The sequence below is a fragment of the Odocoileus virginianus genome, chromosome 20 (assembly GCF_023699985.2).
Source record: "Odocoileus virginianus isolate 20LAN1187 ecotype Illinois chromosome 20, Ovbor_1.2, whole genome shotgun sequence".
In the NCBI taxonomy this organism is placed as follows: domain Eukaryota; kingdom Metazoa; phylum Chordata; class Mammalia; order Artiodactyla; family Cervidae; genus Odocoileus; species Odocoileus virginianus.
This window is the reverse complement of record NC_069693.1, coordinates 24,237,379-24,263,099: the sequence shown is the minus strand read 5'-3', so window position 1 is coordinate 24,263,099 and position 25,721 is coordinate 24,237,379. Positions and strand designations below refer to the sequence as shown.

The window sequence follows — 25,721 nt, the reverse complement described above, 5'->3', positions numbered from 1 at the left end:
GTTTAACTACACTCTAAAACAAGTGGAGTAAAAGATTAAAATACATATATATATATAAAGATAAATATACATGTAAATAAATAAATATATGTGTGTGTGTATATATTCTTCTGACTTTTAGATACTAATTCTGTTACTAATTACCAAGAACAAATTTTTATTTGGAAAAATAATTTCAGTTATTGAGTTGGTCAAATAATCTTAAGACTGGGAAGATACTTCGAAGTCCATCCATTCAGCCATCTCCTTAAATGTAGGTAGAACTGCTTTGTGATGTAGTTGCAGTTTTTAAACAAAGGAGGAAAAATGAAGGTGGGCAAGATTTTAAAACTCTTATTCTAAGAATTTGAGTCAATGCAGATACATTTTTTGATGACTTCATATACAATTAAGTATGTGCTTTCAGATTTTTGCCCCCTAATTCCTGTGGATGTATACATTTATATGTTTTTCCACCTGAATTAGAAGTGTGATTTTTTTGAGATAGCTAACTGGACTCAGAAAGCATTCTACTATTACCATAAATAAGAAGCTATTTTAAAATTTACAATATGACTATTTCGGAGCATCTTTTAAGATGGCTTAGAAACAAATTAAGTACTCAAAAATTGAAATCTTGGCCTCATTTGTCATGTTCTGTTCAACTGAGTCAGCCAGCTTCCAGAGTCTGACTAAGTAAAAAATGACATTAAACTCATTTCATCCTCAGCTGTCACCATTGGCCTCCTGCATATCGAGTAGTACAAAAGCACAGTCACTACCTTTTGCTGTTCTTTTCCAATAGTGTAACATAGCAGGGAAGAAGAGAATAAGTCATATGCAGTTCATGATATCTTCTAAGATGTAGTCCCCTTGAATAAGTGCTGCTGAAGCATTTATGGAACTCTTCCTTTTTCTCTTAAAAGGATGCTTCTACCACTATTTTCACACACACAAAAATGACGGTGATTTACTGGGTTTTGGGTAAACTGAACTCTGTTGACTTTAAATGAGAATTAGTTACTAGTTTTAAATACAAATTGAAACATTTTAAATTTAAATAGACTAAATGAGAATTAGTTGTTAGTGGTTAGAAAACAGTGAACTGCACTGCAAAGTACATCTCACTGTTAAGGTTTACAAAACATATAGTAACTGATATTGCTTGGTGGGCAATTTTTTTTCTTGGAAATATATTCATTCTTTTTTTCAACAAATCTATTTGAGTATATTCTGTGTGAGGTGCTTAACAGTGGAGATAGGATGAACAGAACATCCTAGCTTCTCTTGGAATTTGGATTCTTGTGGTTGTAGAGGGGACAAAAAATAAGCAGATAATCACAGTAATTTCAGGTGGTGATAAGAAATAAACAGGATTCTGTGATCAGATTGGAGAGGGCTGCCAAAAGAGGATGGTCAGAGAAGGCTTCTCTGAGGAGATGACATTTGAATGAGATCTGGAAATGGGTAAGGAACTGGATATTTAAAGAGATAAAGGAGAAGAGTATTCCAGTGAAAGAGAATAGCAAGTTGTAAAGGCTCTGAGGTAAAAATGAATTTAGTGTGTTAGTGTAAGAAGGTCAGTGTACCTGGAGTGTAACAAGCTAGAGGAGAATGGGAATGAGATAAAGTTGACAGGACCAGGGACCTTTTATGCCATTGCAAAACATTGGTACTTTACCTTAAAAGCAACTTTAAGATTAATGTCTTGATGCCCATGGACCCGAACTTTTAAATAATACTTTTTTCCACCTAGTCAAACTTTTTAAACTTTACAGCTAACAGGAAAGTACTTAATTATAATATTTTATTTCAAATTTTTAATTTATATATTGCTTTATTTCTGCCTCTTATAATTTTCTTTCAATTAGAATCATCTTATTGTGAAGGTTCCCCCATATCATGATCAACATATAACTTTGCCAGTAGCAGTGGGAATATATGTAGTAACCAATGCTGGAAGATCTCATGATGTTCAGCCATTCACTTACACTCCAGACCCAGGTATGTCAAAATATTAAAAGTTCTGAATCAAAAGGAGTAATCCATTTCTGCTTCTTCAGAAGAATATGAAGACCAGCCAACTTAAAAGAGGAAGTAGTGTGCAAAGGTAAATTGATACCAGTATTTTTTAGAGATGGCATTATTTCCCAATAAGATGGCCACCAAACTCTGCTTTTACTCTTAGTTAAGAGAACCGTTTCTGCCTTACAGAGTTATCATACAAGTACTCCTTGTATGATAAGGTAAGAATTACCATTTATTGAATACCTCTTATGTACTACTTTAGGAAAACTGCTAGTAGTTTTCAGTCTGGCTGTCTTACAGGATGCATTTTGGGAGAGGTGAGAGATAATCTCAGAGAGATAAGTGATAATATCACAAATAGAGTCATATGCCTGTATCATTTTCTAATTTATGTAGTCAAAAATATCAGACTTCTGGTGAATAAGTATTTTAAAAATAATTTTAAGCATTTAGGTAAAACAGGTGCTTTAGAAACTAGAGCAGTTGTTTAAAATTTTATATCTCTGGGTAAGAAGTATCTTATGAGATTTTTACCTACATCCATTTAGTTGCCTGGAGAAGCCTTTTCCTGGAAAAGTAGAGAAAACATTTTGGAAATGGAAACGCTTCACATGTTTTGTTGACCTAGACTTGGTTGCTGCCACACTGCCATTTATTTACTCCGTTCGTATCTCAGTCTTGCTCCAGAATTAGAAGTTCTTCCGTATCTCCAAGTTTACTGATAACATTTTTCCCAAATTATTCAGAAATCAGTGAAGTGCAAAGTGAAAAATGGTAGGAAGGAAAGAAAGCCCTGGTAACAGAAGTGATGAACACAGTAGCTAGGACAGAGTTATAATTAGTCTTGATAATTATTCTCTATCACTTAATGTTAATCTGTTCCCTTTTTCTTTTGTAAATCATGTCCAACTTTCACAACGTTGGTTATTTCCCACCAGTTTGTTACAAAAGTGTGCCATAATATAGCCCTTATGAAATTCTTTTAGTGTTTGTCTCAGAATAAAAGATCACCTGTAGAGATTTTAGACAGAAAAAGACAAAGTTTAGAAATAATATACTGGCTTCAACAAAACTAGGAAAGAGGATACTGGTTTATACTTAAAAATCAAACAGTTGATTGTTTTCTTTCTATGAAAGTCTCAAAAATCCAAGAAAATTTGATTTAAAACTAATGGTAGTTAAAGCATTTTAGTAATTGCTAGAATATTTAGTATTTTACGTGAAGAGAAGCTTGCTCATAGAGGGAGAAAAATGGCATACAGTAGTTAATACATTCGTATGGGAAGGGGAGAAGGAAGTGTGTGGGGGGGGAGGGTGAATAGCTTTTAAAGTTTTACCATCCTTAAAATACTTACTGAGATTTTGTTGTCTTTGTTTCTTTTTATTGATCAGTAATAAAGAACTTCAGGACTTTGAAAAGTGCTTAGCATCAGCACTATGAATCTTCATTTCTTAGTGATGAATGCTCATTATTAAAAATTTTTCTTTGATAAATTGCCAAATATAAAGCCTACACTAATTGGCTATATTTGGCCACATTTAGACCATCACTGACATAATGTTTATCCTTTTATGTTTTTCCCCCTTGTATTTTATATGTACTAGATAGCAGTCGCTCTCAGAAACTCTTATTTGAATATATATTTTGTGCAAATTTTATAGTGAGATCTAATGCTTCAGTTTCTGCCTTTATGATATAGCTAATTAAAGAATCTTCCCATAATTTCACTTTTTTTGTTTTATAAACTGTGAATGTCTTTTTAGGTGTGCACATGAGAGAATATTTCAGGAAAACTTGGTTATGATAATTCGCACTGTCTCATTATGATAAACTAGTTGCTGTTTTGACTCAGCTGGGGACTGTGGTTAAAGATTTGCATATTCAGTGGCGTATAGTGATTATAATTATAGGGCTTCCCAGATGGCTCTAGTGGTAAAGAACCTGCCTGCCAATGCAAGAGATGTGAGAGATGGCGGGTTCAATCCCTGGGTCAGGAAGATACCCTGGAGAAGAGAATGGCAATCCACTCCAGGATTCTCGCCCGGAGAATTCCATGGACAGAGGAGCCTGGTGGGCTACAGTCCATGGGGTCACACAGAGTTGGACACAACTGATGAGACTTAGCACATAGTAATTATAACAGCTAAAACAAGACCCACTTCCCTCTCCTGGCGCCATCCTTCACCTGGAGGGCCTTGATGCACCAGCTGATGCCCCTAAGCTCTGTTCACCCTATAGGCTTAAGATGGCACACATAGTCTATAGAGTAGTTGTGCAGAAAATTTTGGTATCTTATATACTTGGTACATAGTCTAAAAGTAGGATTGGAACAGGGGCTCAAGTGAACATAAACTGGCTCTGCATGCTTTGCCAGACACAAGCCCCTCTAAAGCCTTCTGAGCCTGTACTGCCAAAAACACATCACATGTATATTCTTTTAGATTGTTACTTTGAAGACTTAAAAAACCTTTGTTTCATTGCTAGTCACTGAACCATGCTTGACCATTGACTTGTTTTACTTCCCTCTTTTAAGACACAGAAATCATATTAGTTGTTTTTTGCAGTGACTCTGCAGTGGTAATTGCTATAAGAAATGGAGGATAAAATACTTATTCATATTTTTTTGTTGCTTTAAAAACAAATGACTAAAACTTGTGTTAAAAGTAGAAATTTAAAATTTTTTCGAAGATTAGTTTCCATTCTGTAATTGTTAGAATAAATGTTATGCTTTAAAATTGCCTAAGAATTTATTTTCCAGTCAATTCTATTCAGTTTGATAATTTCATTCAATTAACAGTTCGTTCAGATTATCATTTGTTGGCCCTTACATACAGCATGCTTAGATAAATTTTTTAACCTCATTCTTAGGAGACATGTACATTTTGTCTCTTTATTCACAGTTAATTATCTTTATATTCTCTGTAACCATCATTTTGCATTATGATGTCAAGAATAAGTTGATAATAAATTGACTCAGATCTTATTTGGAATAAGTTAGGGAATATAAATACATTGAAAAATAAAAATTAGCATCTATTTAAATATTATTATACAGTCATTTTAAGAAAACCTTTTTATTTGGAATTTAACTTTACCATTCAGAACTGATCTCTACTCTTATGCTCATTAAATTTAAAATTTTCATAGTAGGTGTACTTGATATGTGTAGATATAATAATGTAGCAATTCTTCATTAATAATAGGAAAGATTATTATTTCTAAGGCTTTATTAAAAAGTAATGATACTATATATTTTGTATATTCAGCAGTTTTTTTAAAAAATTATCTCAATTATGTTTCTGAATCAGCATTTTTTAAAATAATTTACGTAGGTGAATGGTGAATTTTTTTCATGCTAGTGTTACAGTATATTTGGTATTGATACGTTTTTAACGATCTCATGTCAATCTTCTATTCATTTGTACTGTTACAAGAAAGATTTTTTAAAGTTGCTGTTATTTTTATTTTGTTTTAATAATAAGCATATGCTTCTGCCCACTTGGAGACTGGTGCATTTTAGAGGGTAAACTGGTGAGTATAGATTATAAAAACTCATCCGAATCTAGAATTTCTGCTGAACAAATAATTTAATAATGCTTTATGAGAAAATACTCCTGTTAAAGAATTTTAAGATATACATTTTTCAGGATAAGTCTAAATAAATACATTAATCTTTTTTGTTTAATAACAGCAGCTGTTGCTTTGAATGTGAATGTAAAGAAGGAAATATCTAGTCCAGCAAGACCTTGCTCTTTCGAAGAAGCCATGAAAGGTACCAAGTTAATTCTGCTCAAAAATTGTAAATCAGTGATGCTATATATTTTCTCTAGCAAACCTTACTATTTTATTTACTGTTGTATACTTGAAACAGTTAGCAGATTATCTTTGATATTGTAAAATAAATACTTGTTTAACTTTACTGAATGCAGAGACTTGCTTCCTAACTTGATATTTCCCTTCATTTGCCATATAAATAACTTTTTAAAAAACATGTTACAGTTAAGGAGTTTTTGTTTTGTTTTTTATTCCCTAATACTAAAAATCTTAAAAGTATAAAGTACGATAAGGTATGCAAAATAGCTATATAAAGCTTCTTGCTGCCAGTAAGTAGGACTTGACATTGAGGCTGAAGCACCAAAATAAGAACTATTGGCATTTGAAAAAGTTGCTTTAGGTACCATTCTTTCTTTTGATATCATTATTTCTAAGCAGACAATGACGATATCTTCAGGATGTTATAATGTGTTAGAATAGACGGTTTTCTTAGCAGATTTCTAATACATCTGTGCTGCTCAATTGTGATGCTTTTGTGCCATTATATGTTAAGATGTCAATTACATAATGGTCATTGATTTATTCCATAATTCTATCTTTTTCTTACACTTTTGCCATTAAATTCATGAGTCAAATTTTAAAATTTTATATACTTACATTTTTAAGGGGCATAATATCCTTAATACATTTTATCAAATACCATGGAATTTCCCCCTGTGTCATAGTAAAATTCAGCATTCACATATACAGTTCAGTATGGCTTGCCATTATAATTTCTGACCATCAACACTTCCGAAATAGATTAATTAGGAATTATGCACTAGTGTGAAAAGCAGAGAAGTGAAAAGCAAAGGAGAAAAGGAAAGATATACCCATTTAAATGCAGAATTCCAAAGAATAGCAAGGAGAGATAAGAAAGCTTTCCTCAGTGATCAGTGCAAAGAAATAGAGGAAAACAATAGAATGGGAAAGACTAGAGATCTCTTCAAGAAAATTAGAAATACCAAGGGAACATTTCATGCAAAGATGGGCTCAATAAAGGACAGAAATGGTATGGACCTAACAGAAGCAAAAGATATTAAGAAGAGGTGGCAAGTATACACAGAAGAGCTCTACAAAAAAGATCTTCACGACCAAGATAATCACGATGGTGTGATCATTCACCTAAAGCCAGACATCCTGGAATGTGAAGTCAAGTGGGTCTTAGGAAGCATCACTACAAACAAAGCTAGTGGAGGTGATAGAATTCAAGTTGAGATATTTCACATCCTAAAAGATGATTCTGTGAAAGTGCTGCATTCAATATGCCAGCAAATTAGGAAAACTCAGTAGTGGCCACAGGACTGGAAAAGGTCAGTTTTCATTCCAATCCCAGAGAAAGGCAAAGCCAAAGAATGCTCAAACTACTGCACAGTTGCACTCATCTCACACACTAGCAAAGTAATACGCAAAATTCTCCAAGCTGGGCTTCAGCAATACGTGAACCATGAACTTCTAGATGTTCAAGCTGGTTTTAGAAAAGGGAGAGGAACCAGAGATCCAATTCCCAACATCTACTGGATCATCGAAAAGGGGACAGATTTCCAGAAAAACATGTACTTCTGTTTTACTGACTGTGCCAATGTCTCTGACTGTGTGGATCACAACAAACTGTGGAAAATTCTGAAAGAGATGGGAATACCAGACCATTTGACTTGTCTCTTGAGAAATCTGTATGCAGGTCAGGAAGCAACAGTTAGAACTGGGACATGGAACGACAGACTGGTTCCAAATAGGAAAAGGAGTGTGTCAAGGCTTTATATTGTCACCCTGCTTATTTAACTTATATGCAGAGTACATCATGAGAAACGCTGGGCTGGATGAAGCACAAGCTGGAATCAAGATTGCTGGGAGAAATATCAATAACCTCAGATACGCAGATGACACCACCCTTATGGCAGAAAGTGAAGAGGAACTAAGCAGCCTCTTGATGAAAGTGAAAGAGGAGAGTGAAAAAGTTGGTTTAAAGCTCAACATTCAGAAAACTAAGATCATGGCATCTGATCCCATCACTTCATGGCAAATAGATGGGGAAGCAATGGAAACAGTGAGAGACTTTATTTTGGGGCTCCAAAATCACTGCAGATGGTGACTGCAGCCATGAAATTAAAAGACGCTTACTCCTTGGAAGGAAAGTTATGACCAACCTAGATGGCATATTATGAAGCAGAGACATTACTTTGTCAACAAAGGTCCGTCTAGTCAAAGCTATGGTTTTTCCAGTAGTCATGTATGGATATGAGAGTTGGACTATAAAGAAAGCTGAGTGCTGAAGAATTGATGCTTTTGAACTGTGGTGTTGGAGAAGACTCTTGAGAGTCCCTTGGACTGCAAGGAGATTCAACCAGTCCATCCTAAAGGAGATCAGTCCTGGGTGTTCATTGGAAGGACTGATGTTGAAGCTGAAACTCCAATACTTTGGCCACTTGATGCAAAGAACTGACTCATTTGAAAAGACCCTGATGCTGGGAAAGATTGAATGCAGGAGGAGAAGGGGATGACAGAGGATGAGATGGTTGGATGGCATCACCGACTCAATGAGCAGGAGTTTGGGTAAACTCTGGGAGTTGGTGATGGACAGGGAGGCCTGGCATGCTGCTGTTCATGGGGTTGCAAAGAGTCTGACACAACTCAGCGACTGAACTTAAGTGCATAATTATCTGATTTAACTACAGGACAATTTACAAGTCTCTGCTATGGATAACCATGGCTAATGTTTCTTGAACATATATTAAGTGCTAGTCAGCATGCCACACTCTTTACCAGCATTATCTCATTTAGCCAAACTCTGAGGTAGGTAGTTTATGATTCTCATTTCACAGATGAGGAAATCAAGATTGCAGAGAGGTTCTATAATTTGCTGAAGGTCATTTAGCTAGGATTTAAAAAGATAGATCAAGTTGTAGTGTGTAAGGTAACATCTAAGCAATAATAATTCAAACCATGTTCATTAGGTTAATAATAGCATAATTAATCAATCATTAAAGTTAGGGACAGTGTTTGGTCTTTCCTTTGCCAACTTTGATGGGTTCATGCTTTTCTCCAAAAACTCCTAAATGCTTTTTTTCTAGAGTATCAGGGACGCTAACCTCATCCAGTGTGAAATTTCTCATACAAGATTACAGATTGAAGGTTAAAAGGTGTTAAACACTATGTTTAATTTTTGGTAATAAAATGATATAGTCATTTAATCAAAATCTTACAAGATTAAAAAATGAATAAGAAACAGACACACACATATTATTCTTTTTCACAATTCAGATCTTATTTTGATAATTTTATCAGCTGAAATCATGTAAAATAATTTTATGGAGATATAAAATTAAATTGAATATTAAACTGTGTTATCAGGCTTCCCTGGTAGCTCAGTTGGTAAAGAATCCACCTGCAATGTGGGAGACCTGGGTTCGATCCCTGGATTGGGAACATTCCCTGGAGAAGGGAAAGGCTACCCACTCCAGTATTCTGGCCTGGAGAATTCCATGGACTGTATAGTCCATGGGGTCACAAAGAGTCAGACACAACTGAGCAACTTTCACTTTCAAACTATTTTATCAGTTTAAATTTTTCATTTGTCATTTTTAAATACAACATCATTAATTGGAGATTCCTGATAAGTTTAAAAAAGATAGTCACTTTCAAGTAGGAATTTCCCTTGACAATGGCTTATTTTTGTGGTTCCTTGAAATCAGAGCTTTAGTATAACACCCAGGTGTCCTTCTGAGAGATTTAATTAGTTATGCTTTAATGATGAAGTCTTAGCAACATAAATGACTTAAATTTGTGTTGTGGCATAATCCTCCATATAACATCCTTTAAAATAGCCATCAATTACAATAAGATTTAGAACTTGATACACACATGTGACATTATGTCAAGACATGGAAAGCATTCGTTTCTTCATTCATTCAGCAGATATTTATTTATTCCCTAGTATGCACCAGAAACAACAAAACAAGATCTCTTATCTTCATGAAACTTACATTCTAATAGAATCCAAAAGCAAGAATAGCAGCTGATGTTACAGGATCAACATAAGACAATACTAATTGTCTTTCAAATGATCCTGTGAGGTGGGCCTGTAATACCTTTAAATGCCTGCCTATATCTGAAGCTTTGACTCAGAGAAAATTGAGTTGTAAGTTGAATTGTGTTGGTATTGATAGGATCTAGGTGAAAATAGATCCAGAGAACTCATGCGTAAATGATTGATTTCTTAGAGTAATGAAAGCAGAATATCAAAAGTGGGCACTTTTTCCTCCCCTAGTATAATCAGTTTCCATAGTGATTGTTTCTGGTCAATTGGCTGTGAGAAAGACTGAATAAAGACCAGAAGATTTAAGTCAAAATATTTAGAAAAATAACTATCCTGCTTATATACCATATTCCATTTAAAAACCCTCTTTGTAGCCAGGATTTCTTTTCCAGTATCAAATTAAGAAATCTATGTATTCAAATATTGAATCACCTTGTTGTACACCTGAAGCTAATATAATATTATGTTAGTTTTTCAACTAAAAAAAAAGTTTAACAGCTAAGCTTTCTAAGGAATCTGTATTTCTTTACATAGGGTCTCAAAGTAGTGGTAAACCTTAGCTCAGAATTTGGCTATGTGTTCAATTCAGAAGCCTGCCATCAGTGATGCTTCATCAGTATGCTCCACTAAGTGCCAGTGGCAGGCTTAAATAGACAAAAAAGAAGAAAGAGAGTCAAGGGGGAAAAGTAGATAGAATGAAGTGCTAGAACCTAACCTATGTGCTACATATTGCCTCTCCTTGGTTTCTAGTCTGTAACTACTTCTGAAAATGGAAGTAGATGGAAGTAGAAAAATACTTGCTGGTTTTGCTTTGGAAATTTAATTGGTAAACCTAAAATATCAGTTGTACTTAAATTTCTGAAAAGAAAAAAATTAAGTCCTGTCTTGAGAAATGTGTTTATATGTTAACTTGGTAAATTCAAGTTTTCTAAGACATTAATTTAGAAGAGTGAATCTGTTTGATCAGTTGATGGCATCTTCTAATGAGAAGCTTGAGTTTTGTTGAGGAGAGAAATGTTCAAGCAATCCTGTAACCCCCCAAAGTTTGACTTTGTAATTTCCCGGCAGTCAGATACTAAAAGGAGAATGTAACAGTTGTAACTGAGTAGCTTTAGCCCCCTGGAGATTTCCAGCTGCATGGTCATGTTAAGCATTGTAATTCAGGGCCTTTTAAGAGTGCTGGGGGGTATAACTTGATAACTGAGTGCTCAAGCTTATTGATATTTAACTCGTAGTCTCAGGCTACTACCAGGAGTCCTCAAGGTTCTACTACTTAAAAAGAGGGAGGACACACTTTGGGCACATTTTGTATCTCATGCTACTATCAGAGCATCAAAAAATTAATGTTTTGATTCATGACTAAGATATTTCACAGTAGAATGATAATAGTTGATTTCAGTGATTTTCAACTTTTTTTTTTTTTGGTGTGTGTGCAGCAATGAAAACTACTGGATGTAACTTAGATAAGGTAAATATGCTTCCTAATGCTCTGATCACTCCGCTCATATCAAGCACTATGATTAAAAGTGAAGACATTACTCCAATGGAAGTAACAGCAGAGAAAAGATCGCCTTCTATTTTTAAGGTGAGCTACATTGACTAGTGCCCTGTCACGTTAACCTCAAATATAAAAATAGTTATATTTTGAGTAGTTTGATTTCTTTTCCCTGATAATGCTTTTTACTTTTTCTATTTCTTTTATAGCTGTTTCTCTTTGGATGCACTTATGAATTTTGCTCTGTAGAATAAATGATGTTATACTCAAATAAAATAGCCTACAGCGAACTTCCAATATACATTTTTGGCAAGAGAGGAATTAATGCATTAGCTGGACCTTTGTGATGTTTGGTATAATGAAAGTACAAGCTTAACATTTTCAAAACTAGAGACATTTTATTTCCTTTTTCTTCTTTCCTTTTTTCCTTTTTCTCTTATTTCTTTTTTCCTTTTTCCAAGAAAGATTCTCTTTCCTTTTCCATTTTTCTCTTATTTCCCCCTCCCAATAATGTTATAAGTGATGCACAAATGGAGATATTTCACATGTAAATCCATGGCTCATTCATGTCAATATATGGCAAAAACCACTACAATATTGTAAAGTAATTAGCCTCCAACTAATAAAAATAATTGGGGGGAAAAAAATAAAATAAAGTAGAAAAGAACTCAAATTATTAATCTTACTTTCAGAAAAGGCAAAAATTATAGTGTAATGTTATAGTGTAATGTTCCATATGTAATTTTTAGAATTTATATATTATGGGTCATAAAAATTCTGGAATTGTGAGATGAATTTTTAAAATGTGAATGACTTACACTGAGTTAAAAATGTACTATTATCAGATGGAATACTGATTGGATTGCAAAATTAAGAACTAATGAAATTTAAAAAGTAGTATAAGTTTGTGGAAACAGCTTTAAAAAAAAGATATTTTAAAATTTGCTAGTAATTCATGAACCATAGAATTAATGTGTACTTACTGTCCTAAGCATATCATAGCTGATTATTCTTCTATGTCTACTTCTATTGTTTGACTGTCTTTGCTTACATGCTTCTTTAAAAATCCTGATGACAGTAAGACATAATGTTATCACTGGTAATCATAGTCTTACACTTGCTTTCCAAATAATAATATAGACTGGGAAATTGGTCCTGCATATGTTTTTATAATAATAATTTTTGAAGAATCATATGAGCTCATTTATACATATACATATTATTTGGCTTTTATTTTTTAGACTACGAAGACAGTTGGATCAACTCAACAAACATTAGAGAATATATCTCACATAGCAGGAAATGGGTCTTTTTCATCATCATCTTCCCACTTAACTTCTGAAAATGAAAAGCAACAACAGATTCAGCCCAAGGCATACAACCCAGAGACCCTGACAACTATCCAAACACAGGACATTTCACAGCCTGGTACTTTTCCAGCGGTTTCTGTGTCTAGTCAGCTGCCCAGCAGCGACGCACTACTACAGCAGGCTACACAGTTTCAAACAAGAGAAACTCAGTCGAGAGAGGTGTTACAGTCAGATGGTACGGTGGTTAACTTGTCACACCTGACTGAGACATCACAGCAACAGCAGCAGTCTCCACTGCAAGAACAAGCACAGACTTTACAGCAGCAGATTTCATCGAATATTTTCCCATCACCAAATAGTGTGAGTCAGCAACTACAAAATACAATACAACACTTGCAGGCAGGGAGTTTTACAGGCAGTACTGCCAGCGGCAGCAATGGAAATGTTGACTTGGTCCAACAAGTTTTAGAGGCACAACAACAGTTATCTTCAGTTTTATTTTCTGCTCCAGATGGTAATGAGAATGTTCAAGAACAGCTTAGTGCAGACATTTTTCAACAAGTCAGTCAAATTCAAAATAGCGTAAGCCCTGGAATGTTTTCCTCAACAGAACCAGCAGTCCATACCAGACCAGATAATTTAATAGCTGGAAGAGCTGAAAGTGTTCACCCACAGAATGAAAACACATTGTCTAATCAGCAACAGCAGCAGCAGCAACAGCAAGTGATGGAATCCTCAGCTGCAATGGTGATAGAGATGCAACAGAGTATCTGCCAGGCAGCTGCCCAGATTCAGTCAGAGCTGTTTCCTTCATCTGCTTCAGCAAATGGAAACCTTCAGCAGTCTCCGGTTTACCAGCAGACTTCTCATATGATGAGCGCATTATCAGCCAATGAGGACATGCAAATGCAATGTGAATTGTTTTCTTCTCCTCCGGCAGTTTCTGGAAATGAAACTGCTACAACTACCACACAGCAGGTTGCAACTTCTGGCACTACCCTGTTTCAGACATCAAATTCAGGAGATGGAGAAGAGACTGGAGCACAAGCAAAACAGATTCAGAACAGTGTCTTTCAGACCATGGTCCAAATGCAACATAGTGGGGACACTCAGCCTCAAGTTGGCCTTTTTTCATCTACAAAAAGTATGATAAGTGTTCAAAATAGTGGTACCCAGCAGCAAGGCAATGGTTTATTCCAGCAAGGTAATGAGATGATGTCACTTCAATCAGGGAATTTTTTGCAGCAGTCTTCTCATTCACAGGCTCAGCTTTTTCATCCTCAGAATCCTATTGCTGATGCCCAGAACATTTCCCAGGAAACTCAAGGTTCTATTTTTCACAGTCCAAGTCCTATTGTCCACAGTCAGACTTCTACAGCCTCCTCTGAACAAATGCAGCCTCCAATGTTTCACTCTCAGAATACCATGGCTGTGCTGCAGGGCTCTTCTGTTCCTCAAGACCAACAGTCAGCCAATATATTTCTTTCCCAAAGTCCAATGAATAATCTTCAAACCAACACAGTGGCCCAAGAAGAACAGATTTCATTTTTTGCAGCTCAGAATTCAATTTCTCCGCTTCAGTCAACATCAAACACTGAGCAGCAAGCTGCTTTCCAGCAGCAGGCTCCAATATCACACATTCAGACCCCTATGCTTTCCCAGGAACAGGCACAACCCTCCCAGCAAGGTCTGTTTCAGCCTCAGGTTTCCCTGGGCTCCCTTCCTCCTAACCCAATGCCTCAAAACCAACAAGGAACAATCTTTCAGTCACAGCACTCAATGGTTGCCATCCAGAGTAACTCTCCATCCCAGGAGCAGCAGCAGCAGCAGCAGCAGCAGCAGCAGCAGCAGCAGCAGAGCATTTTATTCAGCAACCAGAATGCCATGGCACCGATGGCGTCTCAAAAGCAGCCACCACCAAACATGATATTCAATCCAAGTCAAAATCCAGTGGCTAATCAGGAGCAACAGAACCAATCAATTTTCCATCAACAAAATAATATGGCACCAATGAATCAAGAGCAACAGCCCATGCAGTTTCAGAACCAGACCACAGTTTCCTCACTTCAGAACCCAGGCCCTGCCCAGTCCGAATCATCACAGACCTCCTTGTTCCATAGCTCACCTCAGATTCAGTTGGTCCAAGGATCACCCAGTTCTCAAGAGCAGCAAGTAACACTCTTCCTCTCTCCAGCATCCATGTCTGCATTGCAGACCGGTATAAACCAACAAGACATGCAACAGTCTCCCCTTTATTCCCCTCAGAACAACATGCCTGGAATCCAGGGAGCCACATCTTCACCTCAACCACAGGCTACTTTATTTCACAACACTACAGGAGGTACAATGAACCAGCTACAGAATTCTCCTGGATCTTCTCAACAGACATCTGGAATGTTCTTATTTGGCATTCAAAATAGTAAGAAACTCTTTCTAATTTCCCATTTCTTAAATGTTATTGGTTGAAATGGTAACATTATTGTTACCAGAAGGAAGCACAACATAGTGGTTTTAAGAGCATAGATTGTAGTTGGACAGAATTGAGTTCAAGTCCCAGCTGTACCACTTATAGACTGAGACCTTGGACAGGTTATTTAACATGCATGAGCCTCAATTTCCACATCTAAAATGGTGGTAATACTACATACTTGACAAGGATATTGAGAGGATTAAAGGTGGTGATATATATAAACGTTATGTGTCTGCCATTTTGAGATATGACCTAGAAAGGAAGATGAAGTACAAATGACAGAAAATTTTTCAGCCAGTTAAAGCAAGTAGTTTCCAAGGAGGTAGAAACCCATGTTTCTTTAATGTTTATGTACCAAGGAAATTATATAGGACTTACGTTGATAACTAAACAATGTTGTATTTTTATACTGCTTAGAGAAAACCAAGGATGAATTCTACCACTGTTTGATGAAAACGTTTTTGGAGGCTGTCAGGTTCCTCGCTTTTAAGTCTCTATTGAGTGAACAAAATAATGCATTTATATACCTCAGCCACTAGTAAATACCTTCTTATGAATCTTAACAGAAAATAACTAATCAGGTAGCTTCTCTGTTTTCAATGTCTCTGCAGACTGTAGTCAGCTTTTAACTTCTGGACCAGGTACATTGCCAGATCAGTTGATGGCCATAAGTCCACCAGGCCAGCCACAAAACGAGGGCCAACCACCTGTGACAACACTTCTTTCTCAGCAAATGCCAGAGAATTCTCCAATGGCATCCTCTATAAACACCAACCAGAACATTGAAAAGATTGATTTGCTTGTTTCATTGCAAAACCAAGGGAACAACTTAACTGGCTCCTTTTAACTGGATATGTAAGTAATGCATTTTGGCTTCTTTCTTATTGAAAAGCATCAATAAATTTTATTATTCTTAGCATATTTGGGTTAAGTAATAACACTGTTTAGACTCTGATCTTTTAAAATATGGCTTTCTCAAAAAAAAGAAAAATATGGCTTTCTCACAAAATGGTACCTTTTTTACCCTGAATTGATTGCTCTGAATGATAACTTATAGTCATATTGTTAATACTGGGCATTCCTTCTGGTTCTTAAGTTTCTTTGCCCTTGAAATGATAGAACATCTGATGAATGTACTATATATTGGATATAATTACATCTCATATTTCACTTCCTTAAGTAAACCTTGAATCTGAAAAAGTATGCCAGTGTAAGTGTGGTCAAGCATCATTTATAGTACTGTGATGTGCTTTGGGATCATTCAGGCAACAGGAACTTTGTAAATGCTTTTCCTCCCTAGTGAGTTACGTTAAACGTCTTCTTTTTTTAGAAATTCCATGAAGAAAATCCTGATTTCAAGATATCCTGAGATCTTGTGATTCCATGAGGATTATTGAACTGTCACTTTAAAAAGAAAACAAAATATGAAAAACTGTGATTGAGCAAATGGATAGATTTTACTCTGGCTGCAAAAGAGCACACCTTGGCTACCTATTGCAGTGATTAACCACCCTTGTTAACATCTTTATATTTTATGTTCCTAATAACAGTGATGACTGAGAATCTGTTTGTTTCCAGCTGACAGAATTAATTATTACTATTTTCGTAGGCACTCTTTCTTTAAAAGTACAGTTTAAATTGACAAGCTGGATCACTCAGTTATTATTGCTATTAGAAAATAATTCATGTTTCATGTTTACTTTTGTTCATTTGTGTTTTCTGCATTGTTTAGTCAAGTAGTGGCTTATGAAAAAGAGTTCAAATAATAACTAAGGCTGTGATTTTTCAGTATAAAAAGCACAGCTATTGGCTATAGTGAAGGAATCTTTTCTCAGTTTTTATGGAGAAACTAAAGGGATAACATTCTGACAAGTAAGCTGTATTAAGAGGTCTGCATGGATAAGAGGCCTCTATTTATCACAGACAACACATTTACAACCAGGGAACAGCTGGAATGCTATTGATTTTATTTTTCAGAGAGTCATTAATTCTCTGTTTCTGTTAAGGGTTTTAGCCATAACTGTGCATAGAAAAAGAAATATCTTGCTTTATTAAAAAAATGAAGAGGATGATGTATGGTAAATTATGTTCTGATAGTCTCCTACATTAGTTAAAGCTGACAGTAATTTGAGTCTGTTTTCTTCTTATCCCAGTCTTGGACTGGTATTCCCTTTTTATGTTCATCTATGTTATTCTTCCCCTCTTCACTTTATTTTAGACAGTTAGTAATATGCTACTAGCTTTGTGACCCTGCAGTAACTTAAATGAAAAGACCATGTTGATCTAGGGTAACCCAGCAACTCCTGCAGCACAGGCAGGGGGCTACCCTTTCAGGAATGAGGGGAACTGACTCCTGAGAGATAAGAAACAATGCATTTTCCCCCATGAACGGTGCTGTTCTGAAGTCTTCAAATTTTTCCCTCTTACAGGAAGCAGTGTAAATGTTAATTAAACACAGAGAGACAAACTAAAATTTCTTGAAACATCACTTCTCCCTGAGCTGTAGTGAGTGTAATTCACTTGTCACCTCAGTGCTTTACAGTTTGAAGTGGTCATTTACCTGATGGTTCCCACAAGCCTTGGGCTTTACAGGGTCATATCATTGACTTAAAGTGAAGAATTCATTTGTGTTACATCAATAGAGAGCAAAATAACACACTCCAGAACTTGCAGTTGTAGTATTAGTTATACAGATTTGGGTGTTCTCACCACCCATGGGATGCCTGCTTCTCACTACAACCTGTTGTCTGGACATATGCTTACGTCTTATTCTCCTTTTGGCATGTAGAAAGCTGTTAATACAGTTTAAGGCCAAATTGTGTGTGGCTTCTATATGTAGATAAGATGTTTTGGCATTCTTGTCCGTTTCATTTATTTTTTTAAATGTACAAAAAATAGCCTGTTAATTGTTTGTAGAAGGCTACATTTCTGGTTTTTGTTTTTGTCTTTTCTATCCTATACACTTAGTTGAACTTTGTGGAATTGTGGTGTTGGTTTTGTTTATACAGCCGGAATTTCCCCCCTTTTTGTGATGGTCTTCCTTGGTTCTTTGAATGTACTCTTCTTTAATTTGTTTTATTCTCTTTGGTCTCATTTACTCTTCCCTCCACCCCCAACCCTTTCTTTCTTTCTCTCTCTGATTGAGAGGCATTGAATTATGTTTTCAGTAGTACAGGCTTCTTGCCGATATGAAGGGAACTTTTCAGAAAGAGACCTACTCTGGGTCATTTAATTTTGAATACAGTTTTCAATCGTTCAAGTTTTGGATGGTTTATATCTAATGTGTGTTTCATTTTTTTGGAAAGCTATATTTTGTATTTAGGAAATGGTATACTATTTTGCTATTTGTACTGAGTGAGTACATTGGCATAAATATAGAAATTTATATATATACATATATATAAACTATTCTTTTTTTGCCACACATTTTTGTGGTAAATTTGTGAGTTTGTCTGATGTTCTACCACAACGTGGCGTCTGATAAAAGTGAGGGGGGGGGGTTTGTTATGTCTTTGTTGAGTATTTAAGTATCTTTTGAAACAAATGACCTGTTCATCTGTGGCCATTCCATCAGGCAGTTCCTTGATGTGATTAGTGGGCTAAAGTCAGCTTACTGTGTGTTTGCTGGATCTTACACTCAGCAAAATGTTAAAGTAAGGAAACCCATCTAGGCAGTTGTGTCAAATGGTGTTTCGCAAGAATGAGCCATCCAGTCTTTGCTCACTATATATTTAATATTTTATTATCGTTGTTATTGTTATTATTAATTGGCTTTCTGTATTCTATGCCTTTTATTTATAAAGACACTAAAAAAATGTTTGTAATTTTAATAACATTTTCCCCATCTTGTAATATCCAGAGCTACTTTATAAATTCTCTAAACCAAATGCATTTTCCTATCTATATATATATATGTATGTGTGTGTATATACATATATATACACACACATATATATATATCTCCCCACCCCATCAGGAAAAATTACCCAGTATAGTTCAGGTTATGAGAAGGACCAGCCACACAATCCAGTGCTTCAGTTTTAAAATGGATAACTAGTTACAGAGGGTTGACTGATGTTAGAAAGCTTATCCAGTGGTATAAAAATAAATAGAAATAAAATGCTGTAAGTTTATTTCTGAGTTTTCTGAATTTTTTTCCCAAGAGATTACACAGGAGACTCAGGAAAATCTATTTGTTCATCAAGTTCCACTGTTAACACTGCTCTATGGATGAAGTGGTGGCAAGAAGACTGGCTTGTGTGCTGATTTCTGTTATTTAGCAAGAAGTTTATCATTGTAAAATGCTGATTGCCAATGCCAAGTCACCAGGGACCAATTTTCTGTTTTGTAATATCTCAGTTTAGAACAGAACATACACCTGAACTGTAGTGGTTTGATTGGATGGAGGCAGAAAACCCAACTTTTATTTTCATAAATTTTGTGGTTATTTGTACAAGGGCTGTGCTAAGATACCATATTCTTAATTCAGTAGTGATTTTTTTTTTAACATTGTTAAATGTTCCTTACTGCTAAAAGGTCAATGTTAAGTATAGCATTCAGAACGTTATTTGGTTACAAAAAGTATTTGTCTTCGAATTGAAGAGCAAGCTTAGTAGTCAGTGGTTGATACTTGTGCTCATAATACAGATTCAAGATTACTGTTACAAGTTACATCTATATATGGGAGAGATTCCAAGAGCCAGCAGAGTTCTTGGAAACAACAATTTATTAAATTTACTTATGGCAGAAGGATTTAAGTGAACTATAAACCACATTTTATTCCTTTATATTGTTCCATTCAATTGTTCTTGCCTTTAGGAACTCACATGAATGCTTGGAGCTTATCTGTATGTCTGCATGAGTGTGTGTGTGTATGTGTGTGTTTGTCCTTTATTCCTTATTGTCATTCCATTATATATCCACACCAACATGGGAGAAGTTATATACAACAATTAGAAGTTGTATTTTGATTCTTAGCTTTATCTTGTTACCTTTGTAATTAGAGTATCATGTTGTTATTTAACCAATGCAAATCTGTTTTCGCCAGTCTCCCTAGAACAGATTTTTAAAGGGCTTTGTTTATCGTAGAAGCAGTATTAGTGAGGGACCTTCCTTCCTTTCTTTTTTGTAATATTGTTTATGCTGTAGTTGGGAATTTCATTACAGTGCATTTCTTGCCCATCAGAACCTCAGTTAATCCACCTAGGAAAAACTGTGTCAAAGGGAATGAGAAGGAGACTATATCTAAGTCCCCCTTAGATCTAAGAGAATAATTCCTTTTGACCATATAAGCCATTATAGATGCTTATTTTGGAAAAGTATAACCTTTTTAGATGTATCAGCAATTATAGACCAGAAATTAAATGCTTAAATTAAAATTAATCAAAGCCTCAAAACTCAACATGGTTTTATAAATACTCACTGGGAGTACTTGAGAATTTTTTCATCTTTCTGGTGAGAAATTCTGTTTTAGTATTTGTTTTCTAGTTGATTATTTTCTAATTAATTGAAAATTATATTAAACCTATTAGCTTCTGACCATTCTGTTTCATGACCACAGGCTTCTTCCCTTAGCAAGACAGCTATATTATATCTGCATGCCTTTGTTTTGTGGAGGGACTTAATAAAAGAGAGAGTGTATAGTTCAGTGGCTTTATTAGAAAAATGACTTGGAATATGTATACCCCAGTGAATGGGGTAGTATAATCTCATAACATGTATTAAAAAGAGGTTTTCCTGTCTGCTTATTTGTGTCACTAGAGCTAAATAATGAAGACGATGTTCATAATGTAGTAAATACCAGAATAATACCTAGAATATCATTTTTGACTTGTCCCAGCATTCTAATTACTTCTTTAATCCTCCTTTGTTTTTGTGTCATTCTAGCCTCATTTATTAATATAAATCTATTTTTACTCCACTTTCAGGAAATTTTTTAAATTAATATTTTATATCTAGATTAAATGCTTATGGAAAAGTGCCTTTTTACCATGATAGTGCCCCTTTCTTATAATTTTTTTTTCATTGTTGCCAAAAACACATAGGCAAATGACTTTAATAGTCTCGGCTTTAATTTTTTCTTTTTAGTAATTCTTTTCTCCATTTCTTGATCACCATAGAAAAGTTTCAAACCTTCCTAACACCCATTGGCAGAAGAGGAACAGAAAAGATATATAGCTAGGATCGTTTCTTTGGAAGAGGATAAGTGAAAGATCCTCTTTTAGACTCTATATAAATTAGCTAAATTTGTCTTCATCCTGACCAACCAATAGTAAGTCTTAATCTGAATGCTGTCAAAAATTTTAGTATATATGAGACTATGGCTCAAATGTGTATGGTTAACTTTCAGAAAGGAAGTGTTTGAAGCACCTGCTCTGCTCTTAATTATAAGATGGATGAAAAATCGATAACACATAGTTTAGGTAAAGCTTGGTAATGTCAATTTTTCGTAGGATAGAGAGTCAAATAGTTCATTGTTTTGTGCCTCTTGCCCATCAGAACCTTAGTAATCTGCCCATGAAAAATAGTTGCCAAAGAAATGAAGCTATATCTGAGTCCTCCAGAACTAAAATAATTCCTTGCAGCCAGATACAGTTGGATCGGGTGTCCCTCTGGTTTTTTTGTTGTTGTTGTTAATTTTGCCTATGTTCCAGCTCCTCACCATAGTGGTGGTGCCTAAAGAAAGGGCCATCAGCAGCAAACAGGTCAGGATAGTAGTGACTTAGAGATAGAGCTGCTTTCCCTATGTGAGTATTTTCATGACTGCTGGTGACTCTAAAGACTGCAGATCTTTATGCAATATTCTCAATACCCTAATGATATTATGCACTTTAATCATTCCAAAGAAGTAAAAAATGCTGTATAGTGATGATTCCTTTTGATGAATACATTTTAACTGTTTCAAATATTTATGTCCCTTTTTATTTTGGATAGCCAACTTGGAATATTATGGGAATATTTTCTAAAATGACTGTATAGTAGGACTTACTAAGGCTTTGAGACATAACTGACTATAAGGGGAAATGATTACACTTCAGAAAATCATTTTAGAAACATTAAAATGTTCAGCTTGCTAATCTCTATGTTTGAGAGTTAATTAACCAGCTTTCTTCCTATATTTTTTGTTTCATATTAATAACATAGTATATAGTTTTCTACATATATGTATAAACCAGTGGTTCTCAAAATGTGGTCCTCAGCCCACCAGCCAATGTCTGTATCACCTGGAAACTAGTTAAAAATACAAAATCTTGGGCCTTATTCCAGACACAGTGAATCAGAAACTCTGGAGTGGGACTCAGCAGTCTCTGTTTTTAGCAAGCCTTCTGTTAAAGGTGATTCTGATGCATGCCAAAGTTTGAGAACCACTGGTTTATAGTGTATACAGTAAAATGTATTAATAGAAAGGGCTTTTTTCCCACCCACACAGACAGTTATACATTGTTCTAAATGTAAAATCAGTTTAACCTGGTTATCCATAATCATTTACTGGTAATGATAATTTATTCTCAGTACTACCTATAGAAATATATTTTATGTACATACACAATTAGTCCAGTTATCGATAATTCAGTTAACTTAGTTTGGTGTATTCCTACCACATACTAAAAAGTTTACATTAAATGACTGATTTAAATATATAGGTGCAATGGTCTATATTTTTATTTTAACTATGGTGACGTTTAAGTAGCTAACATAATTGACGGGTGCTAAAGTCTCCTGTTTATCCATAAAATGGGTACATTGTGGGCAGTGATAATACAAGCTTCATTTTCATTGCCTCCTACCTTACCAGCAGACAACAGTTTTGTCCTGGCTAGACCAACTCTCAGAACAAAATTATTTGTCATTCCTTATATTTACATTTGTATCTGAGCTGTTAAACAACATGGCTAGCCAGGTCAACAAAGCACCTTATTTGATTTGTTTTTTTTAATAGATAAATCTTCTTTTAAAATAGCTTGCTTTATATGAAAACTGATGCACTGGAAATATAACTACCCTTGGTTGGAACTTATGCTTCAGATGAGATGTTAAACAAGACAGTGTATTATTTAGTTTAGGCATTTCTCCCTTTCCTATTATTTGCAACTAACCATAAGATAAATAGCTTTATTTATTCATTTTAATCTCCCTCTATAATTCAGTACCTCCATAATTGCTGGTGTTTACAAATCACCAGTTAATAAATTCATGAAAGAAAAGTGCACATTTCAAAATAAAAATCACCACTGCTGTCTTTGCTTAATAGTAGCAGTGGAAATGTATGTGGCTTACTCTATAAACTTTGGTGCTGGAAATATATAGGCAAACTGTTGGGAGATGCTCTAGCTACATTCCTGCTTTCTTGTTCCTGTTACCATCTTTACCACCTTATGGCATATTATATTCTTATTATGTAAGGCATTCTACCATACCACAATATTATTCAACTCCAACTTGTAATATTTTCTTTAAAAGTTCTGTGTTTAACCATATCACCATGCTTTCTTTTCCCAGAAGTAATTTGCCTAATTTGAGATAGTTTGTATAACTATTATTATTTTAGCTAATGAGCCTCAGTACACGCGTGCGCATGCGCACGCGCGCACACACACACACACACACACACACACACACATGCCATCTCAGATGTTTGAGAGTGACTTTGGAATCAGATTAAAGAACTGTCCTGCACAGAAGTGTTTATGACTTTCAGTGATAAACTGATTCCAGTGACATTAAGCTAATTTCTTTTGATCTGATGAATGTATCTGCTTCACCTTGTTCCCTTACTTTGAATTGATAAGCTCCAAGTATTTATTACTTTTTTGGGATACTTTTTACTGAGTTCATTCATTTGTTTTACTTAGTCTTTTAATCAGTATACTACAGTAATTTCATTAACCTGTTCTCAAGTGGTTTAGCTACCATTCTGCCATTTAAGTTTTTTATTTAATTTTATTTGCTTGAGTACACTGATCAACCACTGAACTGCCTTCTTCCATTGTCCTGCAATGATATAAGGGTTACATTTTTGTGTATATGGCTTTCATAGTTGGTATTTCAGAGCACTGACACCAGATACTTCAGTTTATTCTCTGGGGGAATTTAATTTGCATCTATGTTTTTAGCTATCTGTGATAACTTGTTAAATATTAAAAAGATATTTTGCTTCTATTGGAACATTTGTATACTCGCAACTATATTTCTGTAAACAGCTGCAGTCAAAAATAAAACATTGAAAGTTTTCATTTTGTAGTGGTTAACTGTCTTTTTTCCTCAGACTTTGCAAATGAAGTCATATCTAAGAATGTCAATTTTGAACAACATGAGTATGTGACTGAACTTAAAAAAAAGTCATTAGGAAAAGGTATGAAATACAGAAATATTTTTAATAGTGACATTGTACCTACTGTTTTACCGGGTAGTGTACAAAAGTGACTTAGTGTGATAGAATTTTTATTTGTTTTACTTAAAGTGTTTCATGTTTAGTAAAATAATACATACATGTGGTGACAAGTTATGAATTATGGAGGTGCTTTTGATGAAAACAAAGTCTCCCCAGCCCTCAGTCCCACATCCAGAGGAAGTCTCTTTTTATAAGTTAATCATTCAGAATGATTTTAGGTGATTTACATGGGTAAACATTATTTTTAAACATATATGTGTGTGTGTTTGGATGTACATTAGAAAAATATATAATGTGTCTCCTTACTCGACTATGGGGAAATGTGAGTCAAAGCCAAAATTCTAAATAAATACTAATAAAGGTGATACATGAATATTGTATATGTGATGTATAAATAACTGAAGCTTCAGTAGTGCTGCTTTAAACAATTTCTTATACTTTCTTATCACATATAGATGGTATCTGTTGATTCTGTGAAAGTGACTGAATTTTTTAACATCCAAATGTATATAATCCATCTAAATGAGTTTTCACTTTAGGGGTCTAAAGTAATAGCACTGCTGCCATTGTTCTAAATATGTTTAAAAGTTGTCTCTTAGCATTTATGGACTTCAGCAGCATTGGAAAGGAGTAATAACCAAATGCAATTAGTAAGTATAAATATCAAAAATATTTGGGTATTTTTAATCTGAAGATGGCTGCCAGAAAGGCTGATGTGGTCCTGGGTTACATAGTCTAAGTTACAGTGTCCAGAACAAGGGAGACAGTTTTCCTGCTCTACTTCAAGCTGATAAGAGTCCTGCTTTGTCATCTCATAAGGAGCAAACAGTTCTCAGCAGCCATATAATTAGGCCTGTCAGAGAACTGAACATCATTTATCCCTGCTTAGGGACACAGGGGGACTTTAGAAGTGTAAAAGCAGCTACTGACAAATACGTACTACCATGTGTAAATTAGATGGCTAGTGGGAAGCTGCTGTATATAACACAAGGAGCCTGGCCTGGTGCTCTGTGACAACTTAGGTGGCATGGGGACAGGGAGAGGGTGGCTCAAGAGAGAGGGGACACACACACATACACACACACTCTCTTATGGCTGACTCATGTTATACGGCAGAAGCCACCACAACATTGTAAAACAATTATCTTCCAATTAAAAAATAGCTATAGTTTCTCAGTAGCAGCACTTACGGTCTTTC

The 25,721-nt window shown here is 35.1% G+C and overlaps 1 protein-coding gene across 9 annotated transcripts in view; it reads left to right on the top strand.

Annotated features, from left to right (window-relative positions):
- Positions 1-24,297, top strand: part of NFAT5 (nuclear factor of activated T cells 5) — a 120,058-nt gene extending 95,761 nt beyond the window's left edge. For 8 of the 9 annotated variants that reach the window (XM_020870198.2, XM_020870196.2, XM_070451080.1 and 5 more), the window contains 6 exons: positions 1,851-1,983; positions 5,700-5,780; positions 11,294-11,442; positions 12,594-15,081; positions 15,744-15,987; positions 16,463-24,297. In XM_020870198.2, the coding sequence (XP_020725857.2) occupies positions 1,851-1,983; positions 5,700-5,780; positions 11,294-11,442; positions 12,594-15,081; positions 15,744-15,979 (3,087 nt within the window). In that variant the 3' untranslated portion in view covers positions 15,980-15,987; positions 16,463-24,297. The remainder of the gene's footprint in view (positions 1-1,850; positions 1,984-5,699; positions 5,781-11,293; positions 11,443-12,593; positions 15,082-15,743; positions 15,988-16,462) is intronic. The other variant, XM_020870197.2, reaches the window with a different exon arrangement.
- The last annotated feature ends 1,424 nt before the right edge of the window (positions 24,298-25,721 follow it).